At 31.1% G+C, this 14,944-nt stretch overlaps 1 protein-coding gene across 3 annotated transcripts in view; it reads left to right on the plus strand.

Annotated features, from left to right (window-relative positions):
* The window catches only part of LOC139511366 (tRNA (34-2'-O)-methyltransferase regulator WDR6-like), a 28,234-nt gene extending 16,760 nt beyond the window's left edge, over positions 1-11,474 (plus strand). For all 3 annotated transcript variants that reach the window (XM_071298028.1, XM_071298029.1, XM_071298030.1), the window contains exons 14-25: positions 249-437; positions 857-1,015; positions 1,661-1,738; positions 2,116-2,295; positions 2,772-2,829; positions 3,267-3,335; positions 3,619-4,006; positions 4,531-5,042; positions 5,380-5,514; positions 8,547-8,641; positions 10,780-10,853; positions 11,403-11,474. In XM_071298028.1, coding sequence (XP_071154129.1) covers positions 249-437; positions 857-1,015; positions 1,661-1,738; positions 2,116-2,295; positions 2,772-2,829; positions 3,267-3,335; positions 3,619-4,006; positions 4,531-5,042; positions 5,380-5,514; positions 8,547-8,641; positions 10,780-10,853; positions 11,403-11,469 — 2,004 coding nt within the window. In that variant the 3' untranslated portion in view covers positions 11,470-11,474. The remainder of the gene's footprint in view (positions 1-248; positions 438-856; positions 1,016-1,660; positions 1,739-2,115; positions 2,296-2,771; positions 2,830-3,266; positions 3,336-3,618; positions 4,007-4,530; positions 5,043-5,379; positions 5,515-8,546; positions 8,642-10,779; positions 10,854-11,402) is intronic.
* Positions 11,475-14,944: the final 3,470 nt, after the last annotated feature.

Consider the following 14,944-nt stretch of genomic DNA (forward strand, 5'->3'; position numbering starts at 1 on the left):
AAGTACTCTCTATCCACTGACTGTCAGAAGATCTTTTGTTAACCACTGGACCAGACGGACTTATTGTAAGTACAGTAAAACCTGCCTTAATGGTCACCTTGTTCATGTACTGGTTATAAAAGATCTAGTTTCATTCTCTACAGTTTCATGACAAAAGTAAAATAATCTGTCTACAGTATTTAACAATGCTTCATATATTTTCTTAAGAAGAGAGGCAAATGTTAAATAATACCTATATATCATTACAGCATTGTTATGAATTGTCATCCGTAGAAAATGGTGTTGCTACGATGAATTTGATACAGACATTTACCTTGCCATCTTGTAAACAAAGATGGGTGTCTGCTGTGACACTCAGCACTGATAGAAAGAGTCTAATCTGTGGAGATAGAGCTGGAACAATCCATGTTTACAAATGGGGAGAACAAGTTAAACAGGTAGTCTATCTGCAATACTACTTTCAAATTATCATTGCAGATTATTCATATGAAATAAATGTATGAGTTTTATTTTTCAATCCTGTCATTTTGAAAAAAAACTGTTCTCTGAGAAATAATTGAAACAATTCTGTTGCTATATTTTCTCAGTTGAGTAGGTAAGTTAATCTTTCAATGATGTCCAGTATTGAATGATCTAAGGTTTGATACCATACATGAAAAACATATTCAAATGTGACAACACATGAAGGATTTAACCTGTTTTGCCTCGAATAAACTTTTTAGAGTATAGATTCTCTCATTAAATAGACTTGCCCATGCCGTTTTACTCATATGTGAAGCAGGGATTACATACATGGTTAGTAATCATTCTTTGTAATATCAATACAAACTGGCTAACTTTGAAGTTATTTTTACAGTATTTGGATCCAGTACAGAGTTTTTGGAAGATACATGGAAAAACTGGGGTAACAGATATTTGTTCTGCAGACGACAGTATTTACACAGCAGGACGTGATGGCCATTACAGGCAATTCACAATAGATAATGGGCAACTACAGCTGCTCAACAGCAACAGGGTATAAAGTTGGAATATATCTAATTAAATCTTTATCTTTTATTTGTTAAATCGTATAAAACATTAAAAAACAAAATAACAGACCCTGTTTAAAGAAAAAAAGTTTGAAATGAAAACATATGCATGAAAGTCAACATACTGAGCAACTGCTTATGTATTTATCAATTCTAAGGACTTCATTATGAAAACAAATGGAGAAAGCTGTTTTTATTGAAAAAAAAATAGTCTGTTGATCAAAAATCAAAATATTTGACCAATAAATTAAGATATTTAGAGGTTTCAAAGGTCTTTAGCACATATTGTATATAAAACACATGAGAGAATGATAGAGCTGATTGTTACCCTGAGGAAAAACATAGTAAAAGGACATGATTAGATACTATGAAACAAAATTAAGATAAAGCGAATTGTTTCCCACTGAGCCATATATATAAACCAATATAAATTGGCGTATTCTCTATACTACAGACGACAGAAATACAAATGACACCATTTATCTACCATTGACAGCACACCAACAACACCTTCTTTGTACACATGGCAGAAAGAAATAAACTCAAATGCAAAATTCAACTTGTCGACAGCCCGTTGTACGTGATAGATGCAGTATAAATATTTATTATTCCTTATGAATTTGTTTGTTTAGGTATTCAAAGGATTTGATTGGTTAGATAAACTTGAACTACGATCTGATGGAGATATTTATATCTATGGCTTTCAATCAGTAAGTAGAAAAAAACGATGTTTATTCATATTTTCCTAGAAACTGTCTGTTGGTTATTCACTATAGTACAGTATAATATAGGAACTTCATGTTTCATCATAAAAACTGTTCATTGAAATAAGTTTCTCTTTAATTGTTGAGCAGTATTTGCAATATATCTATTCCATATTGAAAATTATTTGCATAAATGATATAAGACAACATTCATACTCTTGGACATCAGATATATCTACAAAATAATTAATATTGAGTTTCTGAATTTAAGCAGTTCTAGCTCAAACTCAAAAGATTGTTGTTGATGTTTGTGTTGTTAGGTTGATGTAACCTTGATGTATACCCCACATCTTTTCAGCTATATTTTTATTTGTTTACTTCAGGACAGTTTTATATTGTTTAGTGTGAACAACAACCAGAAACTGGTCAAGATACCATGTGGTGGAGGACATAGGACATGGGATTGTCAGATCAATCAAGACAAAATATCTTTTGTATACCTGAAAGTGAGGGATGTTGTTCTGTGTAATACAGATCTTCACACAAATCAATTTATATTGAAGGTAGGATAGATTATTTAAATTCTCTGTTCAGATTATATATGTATAAATATCTATAGATTCAAGACAAACACTATTTAGATTTAGGAATCAATTATTGGGCCTAGTTTGTTTGGGAAAAACGTATATGACTTGAAATGATATTTTGCATTTCTTTTATTGGTCAAAATATTTAATTAACAAGAATGTGTCCCTTGGTACACGGATGCCCTATCCGCACTATCACTTTCTATGTTCAGAAGAACTCAAAAAAGGGGTAAAATCTCTAATTTTACATTATCATATCATAGGGAACATGTGTACAAAGTTTCAAGTTGAATGAACTTCAACTTCATCAAAAACTACCTTGACCAAAAACTTTAAGCTGGAGAGGAACAAACATACAGACAAACAGACGTACGAAAGGAGGCACAGACCAGAAAATATAATGCCTATAAATGGGGCATAAAAAGATTTATATCTCTTTCTTTTCTTTCTAGGAAAGTTTACATGGAAGGGAGACTACTTGTATAAAACATTTATATTCAACTGAATTTGGTAAGCAGAATTTTTTTAAATCATTAAGACAATTTTGTTTGTGTGAGTCAGATCAGGTTGTTGATAATTTAAAAACACATTGAATGTAATATATGCTAAATTAACCCTCAAAGGTCCAAAATATGAAAATATGTTGGAATATGTATGTGGAAACTTATTTATGGTACAGTAAAACTTGCCTGAATGGGCACCTTGTTTCAGTGGTCATCTGTCTCTGTCTCATTCAGACTATCCCAAACGTTTGCTCAGTATAATTTCAGTCTCTTCAGCAGTTACCTAATTTTCACACCAAATTTTTCTTCCAACTGTGCAATGCAAAATTGAAACTGAATAAATATAAAAATATGATATCTTTACTAAGTGAGTTATTCAGGCTCTTAGATGTTCCTTGTTATTGAGGATTACACTGATTGATTAATTTTATTTTATATTTTCAGACTGCAAACCATGTGATATTATTATAACCTGCAGTGAAGATACAACAGTTCTTATCTCTAGTTTGACTTGTATCCTTCCTATGATTTAATGAGATATTGTTTTCTCAACATTTATAAATGTTTGCCGAAATTGTATGTCAGTAGAATTGACTTAACAAATATGTTAGCGAGGGGTCTGGAAGTAGATTAAAATTGCAGGGTTTATTCATACATGATCTCTTTGTGTCTGTATAAACTATCTAAATATTAATTAAATCAGTGCCAACAACTGCAGGTTAAAATTTGAAAAATTCAAAATATATGAAAATATTATTAAGATTATAAATTTTTGTTTTCCTTAATTGTGATGCAGATAATGAAAAAGGAATTTTAAAGCTTTCAAGTCTTCATACTCTCAGGGATCATATTTCAAATGTAAAGTGTATGGCAAGCTGTGTTTCAAACATTCATGGAGGCCATCTTGTTTTTACTGGAGGTGCTAGGGCACAACTTGTGGTTTCTAGGATTTTAATCCAGAAAGAGGCTGACATTTGTGATATCAAAACTTCAGTTCAAACTTTAAAGTCATGTCATTTGAATGAGGAATGGTTAACAAGAAAACAGAAGAAAGCCAAATCTTTCCGTTCAAATCCAGAGACGAGGATTATGGACTTGTGTGTACTGTCTTTACAGGATATTGTTGCAGACGCTCCTGGTCATCTCTATGTTGTAGGAGCTGCATGTTCTGATGGCTATGTCAGGTAAAATCTATTTTAAATTAGGAATTTTGTTTAATCATTGTTAAATTTCATAGGTGTTACTAAAATGAAACTCACATTTTGAATTTCACAACATTAATTTTATGCAGCATTGCAGCATTTCTAGAAATTACAATAATAATGGGTAATCTCACACATTTTTTTGTCAATTTTGCGACAATTGTTATACTAAAAGCAGGCAAAAGTTTATGAATTTTCAGTACCATCAAAATATCATTATACTTGCTATATTTACAAATTATTATGTTCATTTGTAAATGGAATTATTAATAAATGGACAAAATTGTAAGATACGTTCATTTGATATGTGAATACTTCATACAAATAATGTAAAAGGTGGCGTCTGATGTATTGTTTAGATATTGATTGAAGACATTATAGCTGTTGATCTCTTAATGCTTTAATCATTGAGTTGCTGCTCATTGATGTCTACTCTATATGTCCTAATTTACATGAAGGTAGATGTTATTTTCCATAAGATATATAGTTTTTTTCATTTTTATTAGGTTTTTCATATTCAGCGAGACATCTAAGGATTTGATACCATTATACTACTCTTCTTTTCATGATCATTGTGTACTCAGGATAACTCATACATTTGTTTCCTCAACAAATGGAAGCCGGCAGTTATTATTCTTATCAGCAGGAACTGATGGAAGAATTGCATTGTGGGATATTTCTAAATTACTTATGTCATTTATAATATCAAATACAATAATGGTAGAAGAAAATGTAGAAAACAATCAATTTAATGGTACACATTTATCAAATTTCAAAGATGCCTCTACATTAGATTCAAAATGCACAAGCATAACTAATGTGGATAAAGTGGATACATTAACTAACAGTGAGAATAAAGTTATATTCAGTACTAGCTCTGAAGGAGAGAAATGTTTTGATAAAGACCCTATTAGTAGCAATAGAGACAATAGTGTAGAGGACAAGTCTTGTGAACCAGTATTTGTGATACCTAGTCATCAGTCTGGAGTTAATGGATTAAGTTCTTTACAGTTACAAGGTGAGTTATATTCATAGTTTTTATTTTAATTCTTTTCTCAACTTTAATGATAAGAATGTATTTAAAATATTTGCATCTTCAGAAAGCAAAGTGCAACTGAATTGATTATGTTCACTTTAAATTTGGATAGTTTTCTCAACAGGAAGTAGTCAGATGGTATATTATTATTATTTCTGTCTGTTCTCCCGCCTTTCTGTCCATCTTTCCATTTTTGTTTCCACACTCTAACTTAAAATTGCCTCATCCAAAGTTTATGTAACTCATACACAATGCTTAGAACCAAAATTGATATATAGATAGTAGATTGATATACAAAATATATTTGATATAATTACAGATGGTAGGTTGATGATAGCGAGTGGAGGAGATGACAATGTCTTGGTCATATCTGTGATATCATTACAAGACAACAACAGTATAAAACTTGAAGGAAAATGTCAACAGCTGTCTGCTCATGCTGCTCAAATTACAGGTGAAGATCATAATTGTTTGTATGCCACATGATCAATTTGTAGAGATGAAATCAAACTGCATTTTGTTAAAACATTTTAGGGTATTGTGAAAAAGAGGCTAGAGATACCAAAAGGATATCCAAACTCATAATTCAAAACAAACTACAATGCCATGGCAAAAAACTCAAAACAAGAGTTCACATAACACACCATAGAAAACTAAAGAATAAGCAGTGGGAATTTTGCAAAAAACCTGGGGTGATATCCAGTACTCTGGAATGGTAAGCAGATCCTGCTCCAGATGTGGCACCTGGGGTGATATCCAGTGCTCTGGAAGGGTAAGCAGATCCTGCTTCAGATGTGGCACCTGGGGTGATATCCAGTGCTCTGGAAGGGTAAGCAGATCCTGCTCCAGATGTGGCACCTGGGGTGATATCCAGTGCTCTGGAAGGGTAAGCAGATCCTGCTTCAGATGTGGCACTTGTCGTGTAGCTCATATAAATACAAACCATCAGGCATGTAATAATTCATTAGGTCACAATCAAGGAAAAAGGGATAAAGGCTTTAGGATATGCACAGTAACTAGTCCACATAAGGATTCAATCTGTATAGAAAGTTAAATCTCTTAGTTAAGCTTTTTTATGGCCCTGCAACGAAGTTGTCAGTATTCCCTATGATATGATCTTTCTAATTTTAATGCCAAATTAGTTTTTATCCCAATTTGATGGTCCACTGAACATAGAAAATGATAGTGCAAGTTTCAGGTTAAAGTTTTTGGTTCAATGTAGTCTTGGATGAAGTTGAAGTCCAATAAACTTGAAACTTAGTATACATGTTCCCTATGGTATGATCTATCAATTTTAATGCCAAATTAGAGTTTTACCCCAATTTCATGGTCCTCTAAACATAGAAAATGATAGTGTGAGTGGGCCATCCGTGTACTATGGACACATTCATGTTTCTAAATGCCTTCAGATATTGGGCTGATTTTTGGTATGTGAGTTAACCATGATGAGTTACAGATGAAGTTTAAGTTTCGTTCCGCCTCTCTAATTTTTGCCGAAATTATGGGCTTAGGACATCGATAAATTGTTGAAAATCATGGTTATACAGACTTTTTTTCTAAACGCTTTAAGATATTGGGCTGATTTTTGGTATGTGAGTCACCCATGATGAGTTACATATCAAGTGTAAGTTTCGTTTCGCTCAGCTAATTTTTGCTGTAATTTTGGGCTTTGGACTATGATAAATTTTTGAAATCACCAGTTATACAGACTTTTTTCTATACACCTCAAGATTTTGAGCTGATTCTTGATATGTGAGAGACTACCATCATGTTTGTGTCCACATGTGCTATTGAAATTGCAGATTTTTCAATTTTTTAGACGGGGCCATTCATATCGCTTTATCACATCTAGTTTTTGGAAAGATTAGAACTTGTTCTAAATCTTTACTTAGACACCAGCCTCCCTAACAACAGGACAGGTTAGCTACTGTTACTAAATGTATTCACACTAAAATATAGTTCCCTATGATTCTGATGTATGTGCACATAATACACATATAAACTGAAAAAAACTGGGTATATTATTGGAGCAGTTCATTCAAGAATGTATGTCATTAAGGTGTGTTGATGTACAGGCTTTTAAAAAACATTTTGATTAGGTAACTGGGTATTGATTCAACTAGTATGACTGACAACTGTCATTATCACTAAACAATCATAGACAAAGTGAACCTTTAATTACAATGCCCCACCTCCTAAACTGCCAATCAAATTGACCACATTACCTATCAACCTCAGTCTTACGTAATTATACAGACCACTCAATATAATTCTTAATACACAAGTATTTGACCTCATAATTGAATACACAAATGTGTATATTAGATGTTTGATATTTATAAGGATAATAGATTTATTTATTGTTAATTACTTTTGATCTACATTACATAAAGTGATTCTGTAAATTATATCTGAAAGATAAATGATTAATGGATTAACAAGATCTTAAAAAAAAAATGAAATATGAATATAAATGTGAATAAAAAAAAGGTATTCAAGTAAGGCCTATAATTTACTTGATGAATTTCCAATAATCATCTGTAGTTAATCAACAATTAAATTAGTACACTTTTTTTTTTATCAGGAATTGGCTTGAAACAGTTTAAAAATTTTAAAACTTTTAATTATAACAAACCATTGTTTATTAGTTTATTTCCCATCAATCATTATGTCTATTTTAGTCATTTGAATTTTTATTAGAAGTGAATATATATTTTTGCAATCAAGAAAGAATCCACATTTCAATAAGATAAGTTTTTTAATTGGTTTATGTTGAAAAAGTACATTTTTTCAATGCCCTGTGTTGAAAAATACTTTAAAAATTGATCAAATGGCACTCTAAAACTTTTAATCTTCAATGCCCTATAACCTGTTTCAACTTACAAAATGCCCCATAACAACATTTTTCAATTTTTTTTGTTGACACTTTAAAGTTTTAAGCTGTTGGTCCAGATTTATGTCTTACAAGGATAGTTGGTAACATTTACTAGAAGAATTTTTGCATTTTTTTTGTTTTTTTGAAACACAATTTCAATAAGATATAAACTGCAATTTAAATGAAATTGTGCAAATTAAGAGACCCATATTATTTAATTTGAGCTCATTTTATCCTCATACTGGAAAAGCAAGTTTCCTTCTAAAGACCTGCTGTAAATGCAATTTTCAGCAATAGTGCTTTATAAATGTTCATTTTTCCCCACCATACCTTAATATGAAATAATTCAAACTACTCTTCTAATCTTTCCATGAGTGATTTCCATCACTTTGATTTAACTGGGTCAATATTTTTTTAGGATACAAATTTGGTTGCAAACACAAAATTTTATGCCAATTGCAAGACATGGTTTATAGTGATTTTGTTGTGTTAAATGTAACAAACCACAAATTTAAATTCACATACAAATGGTGTTTCCGTATTCAATGTCAATTTTAATCCACAAAAAGGTCCCTTTAGTAAAAAACATATTTCTATATAACTATTTACAGGTGTAGAGATAATTAATGAGACAAAGGTTCTAACAGCATCAGTGGACCAGAGATTGTGTTTATGGGATGTATGTTTTCAAGATTCTGAACCTGAGGTAAGAATTTTATAGTGCTCTTAATTAAAACCCACAAAAGTACACTTATAGATAACACAATAACATACAAAAATATAGAAATAGATGTACTATTTAGATAATTTATTTTATCATAATTGTTCCAAGAAATTTTCAAATTTATTAGTTTTGAAAAGAGCACCTTGCAGTGAACCATGCATGAACATAAGACATCTTATTGGAGTGTAGCAAACATCATATAATGTGGCAGTTGCTAGCAGTATTTGAATACGGCTGGAGTGAAAAAGCAAATGTTGCTAAATAAGCTACAACATGGCGTTTTTTTAAGGACATTTCCCTAAAATCAACATATAAGTCTAAGATTTTCTGCAAATTTGTAAATCACTACATTAAAAAGACAATAAAATTTCATGCAAATCTGTAAACCAGATTTCCAAAAGTATGATTGGTAAAACCATGGAAGTAATATTTAAAAGGAATAACATCGAGTAATTAGCATGTATTAACGGCCTGTAGAGCCCTGTACTAAAGTCATATGATTTTATCCAATTATAGTCTCAGCGGTAAGACCCCTTTGGTTACTATCTGTGATACAGCGGTTGTAAAATGGCATCTGCAATTTCTTATCAGTCACATGATTTTATCGAGTCAGGTAATTTTAAAGTACCTGTGTGAAATCCGAGGTTTATTAATAAGAAGGTGGAGCTGTATCATATAAAACCTCTGCCTTCAGATGAAGTCGTATGATGTAAAAAAAACTTGAAAAACGGACGAAAATTGTTCAAACTACAGCAGTTTAACATGGAAAATTGTATTTAATTTAGCATATTTTTGCTTTTTACCGTTTGTTTTAAACTGTCCTAAAAGTATTTTCCGGTGAAAAGCGGATCCCAAGTTAAACAGATAAATACCGATGAATCGATCAGGTTTCACATGATGTTTAACAAAATAATGTAGGCAAATGTAGGCATAGATTTTTTTACTGTTGAAATGTGCAAAGTTAATCGAGATTGAATAAAAGAATATTTACCTTCAAGTATTCTAAATTTATGTATATGTCATAAATGTTATTGATTGCATTATTGAAACTGGACAACTAAAATGGGGATAATATTTTCGTAAATATATATTATTGTGGAATGCTTGTATTAATATAATAAGCTATACAGCAAAAATTATAACAAACCGACGAAATGGGCTGGAATCTATCTGTCTTACGGTAAATTCCTTTTTACACAAATTAGTTTATGTATCAAGAACTTAAATTGAAGGATAGAACCGTTTAGAATTGTGAATATTTTAATTGACTATAAATACACGAAGGATTTAGATTTTTCGTATTTAATAAAGGGGGTCCAAACATATTTTTTTTTACAATCATCTTCTTAACTTACGGAAATGTTTTTTTAACTGTCTGTAAATATTAAAATTGAAATGACACAATCTTGTTCTCCAATTTCGTATGTGATACTGTCGGTTTAAACTATTATGATCAAACTACCCAAAAATAGGGAAAAATTGGACTAAAATAAAAATTGAACGAATGACTCTTTTCGGCAGCGTACATCAACAGAATGTAACAAATGGACTATTTGGGTTACTTCGCACGTATAAACGACAAAACATGTCTGTTCGTAGTTCTCCGTGAACACGAAAATGACCGATAAGTGTCAGTGATTTGATCGATCACATGCGGAGAATCAACTTCCATGCCAGATATTTAACCAATTAACAAGTTATTGAAAGATGGGCGGTAACGCAGATGAAACCTTTGAAATGACGACGATGTTATTCCTTTCAATATTACTTCCATGGTAAAACAAACATGCACTAATAATCTTCAGGAGTTCATGCATCATATTACTATACAATGCTATAGCTGGACAAGAGAAGAGTGACCCAACCAAACAAGTCTTTGCTTTAAAAGAGATAACCTTTATTGCAGGTTTGTCTGTAATTATCATGTTGTTTTGTATTTTAGTAAATTTATTGTACGCATATTAAAACAGGACAGTGCACACACAATTGCGCTTGTCCTTCGTGTTACAATTATGATCATTATAGATGAACTACTGACTTTGCTTCATGGATGTCTATAGATATATGGTATTATGAATTGATCTCAATATGTAGTTACATGCTATTATTTATTATTTTAGATGTCAATGGTATGGTGCAGATTTGTCAATGTACCTGATATATTACATATGGAGTTATGGCAGAATGAAAATAGGTTGGAAAAATATAAATTTGAAGATTAAAATCAGTAGAAAAAATCAATGATTAAATAATGTTCAGTTTGAATTTCACATTTAAAAATGAAAAGATTGTGGTATTATTGCCAATGAGACAACTCTCCAACAGACCAAATAACGACAAAGATAGCAACTATAGGTCACCATACGTCCTTCAACAATGAGCAAAACCGATATCACGCAATCATCTTTAATATTCAATTTGAATGACACACTTTATTACATATTATGTGAAAAATAGGTCTTCCTAGGCTTGTTAAATTATTTGTTTTTGTCAAATGTTCTGTTCAGTGTTAATATTACAGTGATGTTATGAGTGTTAAATTAAAAAGTAAACACAGCATTATTCTTACAGAATTTGCTTATTTGTGTCAAATCAGTTACATGTTGTGTGTACTATGTAAGATTTCCCAGAAGAAAATGTACTATTTATCTTTCACCAAACCCAATTTGCTTTATTATTTTATATAGACAAATCAAATACAAAATGTATGTGCATATTTAAATATTTATTTTTCTACTTTCAGATTAACAATTGGACTGTCTGGTGAAGGACTATCAATATTTGAAGTTGAGAAAAATAAATTATCTTAAAGACATGTATTAATTCAATTCTTACATTACAATTTATAAAAACACCCACAAAGATACACATTAAAATAATATTTTTAATGATGTTGGGGTCACTAGTACAGTTTTGAGCAATTTTAAGTTAAACAATCAACCTTATTGCATTTTGTCCACCATTACATGGGTATGGGCTTTGCTCATTTTTGACGGTCTTACAGTGACCTATGGCTGTTTAGTTTCTGTGTCATTTGGTCTCTTGTGGAGAGTTGTCTCATTGGCAATCATACCACATCTCTTTTTTATATGACACCCGTTCCTGTAAAGAAATTGATGTCACAATAGAAATTGTCTACAAAAGTAACAGTGATTGTTGTACGACTTCAATAATTCAAGTGTCCCAGATTCCTAAATAGTGATGTTAATGTAAGAAATCTATATGTTCAAAACAATTTTGTTCTTTGAAGAAATGTTGCTTTGTTTCTTCAAGGTTATATAGCATGTCTTGGTTGAAAATGTTCATTTAAATGTCTTCAAGGTTTTCATGATTAAGTGAATACATGTAAAATTGCTATTGAAATATCAACTGTAGGTCAGAGCAATATCCTTTCTTTACATCCCAATTATAAATCGAAAGAATTTCTGTTGTTTCTGAATATAAAGCACAAATTTGCTTTTGAGGAGCTTTTGAATGTAGAAATATTGGATTAATGATAGAAGTCATATTTTTCTTAAAATGTCAGCTTAATAGTCTGAAAAAGAAGACAATATAAATTAACTTGCAAGCAAAAACAATTCAGTTTTTAGTGAATTTGCATGATTTACCAATAATTATAAGAGCATTTTTTAACTTAGATAGAAATGTAATTGAGAATCTCCAACATCTTCATGCATCCACTTGTTACTTTAATTTTTGGCTTCCTTGGCCCAGTAGGCCTTATGAACTGTTGCCATCATTTGGCTTCCTTTATTATTTTAAACCATCCTAATGGAGTAGGTTTACTATATGTGGTGTATGGAATGAATGTTATGGGTTCATATCAGTCTGGCAGGTTTCATCTGACCTTAACCTCAATTTCTTGGTTCATTGATCAATGTAATGTTTTTGTGTTTGGGTAGGTTTTTCAAGTACTACAAGCAATATGTCAACTGTATTTGGTGTATGGAATGACTATAGGTGTACATGTCTGTCTGGCAGGTATCATCTGACCTTAGCCTAATTTTCATGGTTCATTGGTCAATTTCAAGTTTTTGTGTTTTGGTATATTTTTCCAGTACTACAAGCAATAGGTAAACTATATATCATGTCTGGAATGACTAAGATGTATATTTCTGTCTGGCAACATCTGACCTTGACCTCATTTTCATGGTACATTGGTCAATGTTAAAGTTTTTCTTGTTTTGGTCTATTTTTATTTTTTTGTGTATTTGTTTTTCAATTATCATAAGCTGCACTCTATATATATTGCATATAAGTTCACAGCTTGTCCTTTGGTTACTCTTTATATTGATAACAATAATTAATACATTCTTCTCTTATTTTTATAAACCTTGTTTACAGAGGATAAAGTGAAATGTAAACAACTACATAACATGTCTACACCAAATATTGCAACTCTTATTTCAAATTTAAACCAAAGATATTTTTACATTCAGGAACTATCATTTCAAATTAGTAAATTTATTCACACTTACAACATATGGACTAAAATCAATCAACTTGTCAATCTAGCACTGATAGACTTGCATTCATCAACATGTACACTTAAGTAAAACAACTTGTACACTCCAACACTGACATGTACACTACATAAAAGCAACTTATACACTCCAACACTGACATGTGCACTACAGTAAATCAACTTGTACTCTCCAACACTACTAACATGTGCAGTAAAGTAAAACAACTTGCACAACTTAACACTGATAAGTGAAACAACTTATACACTCAAACACTGACATGTGCACTAAAGTTTATTAACTAGTACATTAGAACACTGACACAAACCTAAGTTCATGAACTACTTTGCTCTGACATAGATAAAATTCAATGAACTTGAACTTTATAACACTAAGATATGATCCTTAAATTTATTTTTAAAACTTGTACATTTTAACACTGACACACGTTTATTTAATTAACTTGTACATCATCATATGAACTGAAGTTTATTGACTTGTACACAATAAAACCAAACACTAGCATATTGATTAAAGATATATAAAGATATGTAACTCGTACACTCATAGTAGCACTGTTTTTCCATTTAATAAATTTAACATATGAATAAAAGAAATTATTCCATATTGATATAATATTTGTAGGTTTTTCTATATGAATGGGATTTTGAATAAATAAGCATATTCACCTGCGGAAAAGGATATTCACCACGTAAAACGTCGCATGCTTTTACATGTAAAATTTTGGTAAAAAACGTTTGATGTACAATTGGTTTTGGTAAATATTTTCCATTACATTCATTTCTCTCGGAATATGGAATAAAACATTTACTGTCTTTTGTTTCGGTAAATATGTGGTTTAATTGACTTTTGAAAAACTGATATTCACTTCGGCCGTTGGCCTTAGTGAATATCAGTTTTTCAAAAGTCAATAAAACCACACATTTACCTCATCAAAAGACAGTAATTGTATAATATTGCTCATATCAATTTGTCTTTGTTAATTGAAATTTTTTTACAAGTTCATGTGAAACAAGCTCACACATCAATGTCAATTCTTGAATTTTATCAAAATTCATTTTAGGTGAAATTCATTTCATGTATAATTTCTTAAAGCAAATCTGAAAACCATATTAAAATATGAATTTCAAAGATAAGGAAATATCAGAAAATGTACAAATGTACATTAAGGCCAGGGTTTTTTAATTTGTTGGTTTACGGATTTTACCAATGAAAAAGTCGGGTCGGTCGGTCGGCAAAAAAAATAAAAAAAATATGCTATTTTGTCATCATTTCTTAGATTTTAGTTCGATGAAATCAGCTGTCATAAACATCGCATGACATTCTAATAATTTCCCGTAAACAAAAAGTGGACGGGGACTGCACGGATATCGTCATTTCACAAACATGAAAAACAGATTCGCGTAGCTCTTAATCAATTCCCGATAACTTGGTGGGCTTGGTGAATTACGATCTTCAAACACGAAAACTGATAAAGAAGAAAAATGTAAAAACGTCGTACGAAAATAAGTTGCAACACACATGTCAACAAACGTAATGGACTCGTCCACTGGAAAAACGAGAATATCGGATTAATCTGTTGTCATGCATTCCCGTTTTTTTGGCCAAATGGACGATATTGTTTTATGATCTATGAAGCAAGAAAATTTCAAATGATTTGTTAATATTTAGTACTTTAACTTGACGTCTGCTACCTGTCCACATTTGGACAAGTCTATTTCTATCAGATGATACATCTTATGGACTGATGACAAATACGGTAAACGAATTGATTTTGTAATTGGTTTTAAACACAGGTTTC

The sequence above is a fragment of the Mytilus edulis genome, chromosome 2 (genome assembly GCF_963676685.1).
Source record: "Mytilus edulis chromosome 2, xbMytEdul2.2, whole genome shotgun sequence".
In the NCBI taxonomy this organism is placed as follows: domain Eukaryota; kingdom Metazoa; phylum Mollusca; class Bivalvia; order Mytilida; family Mytilidae; genus Mytilus; species Mytilus edulis.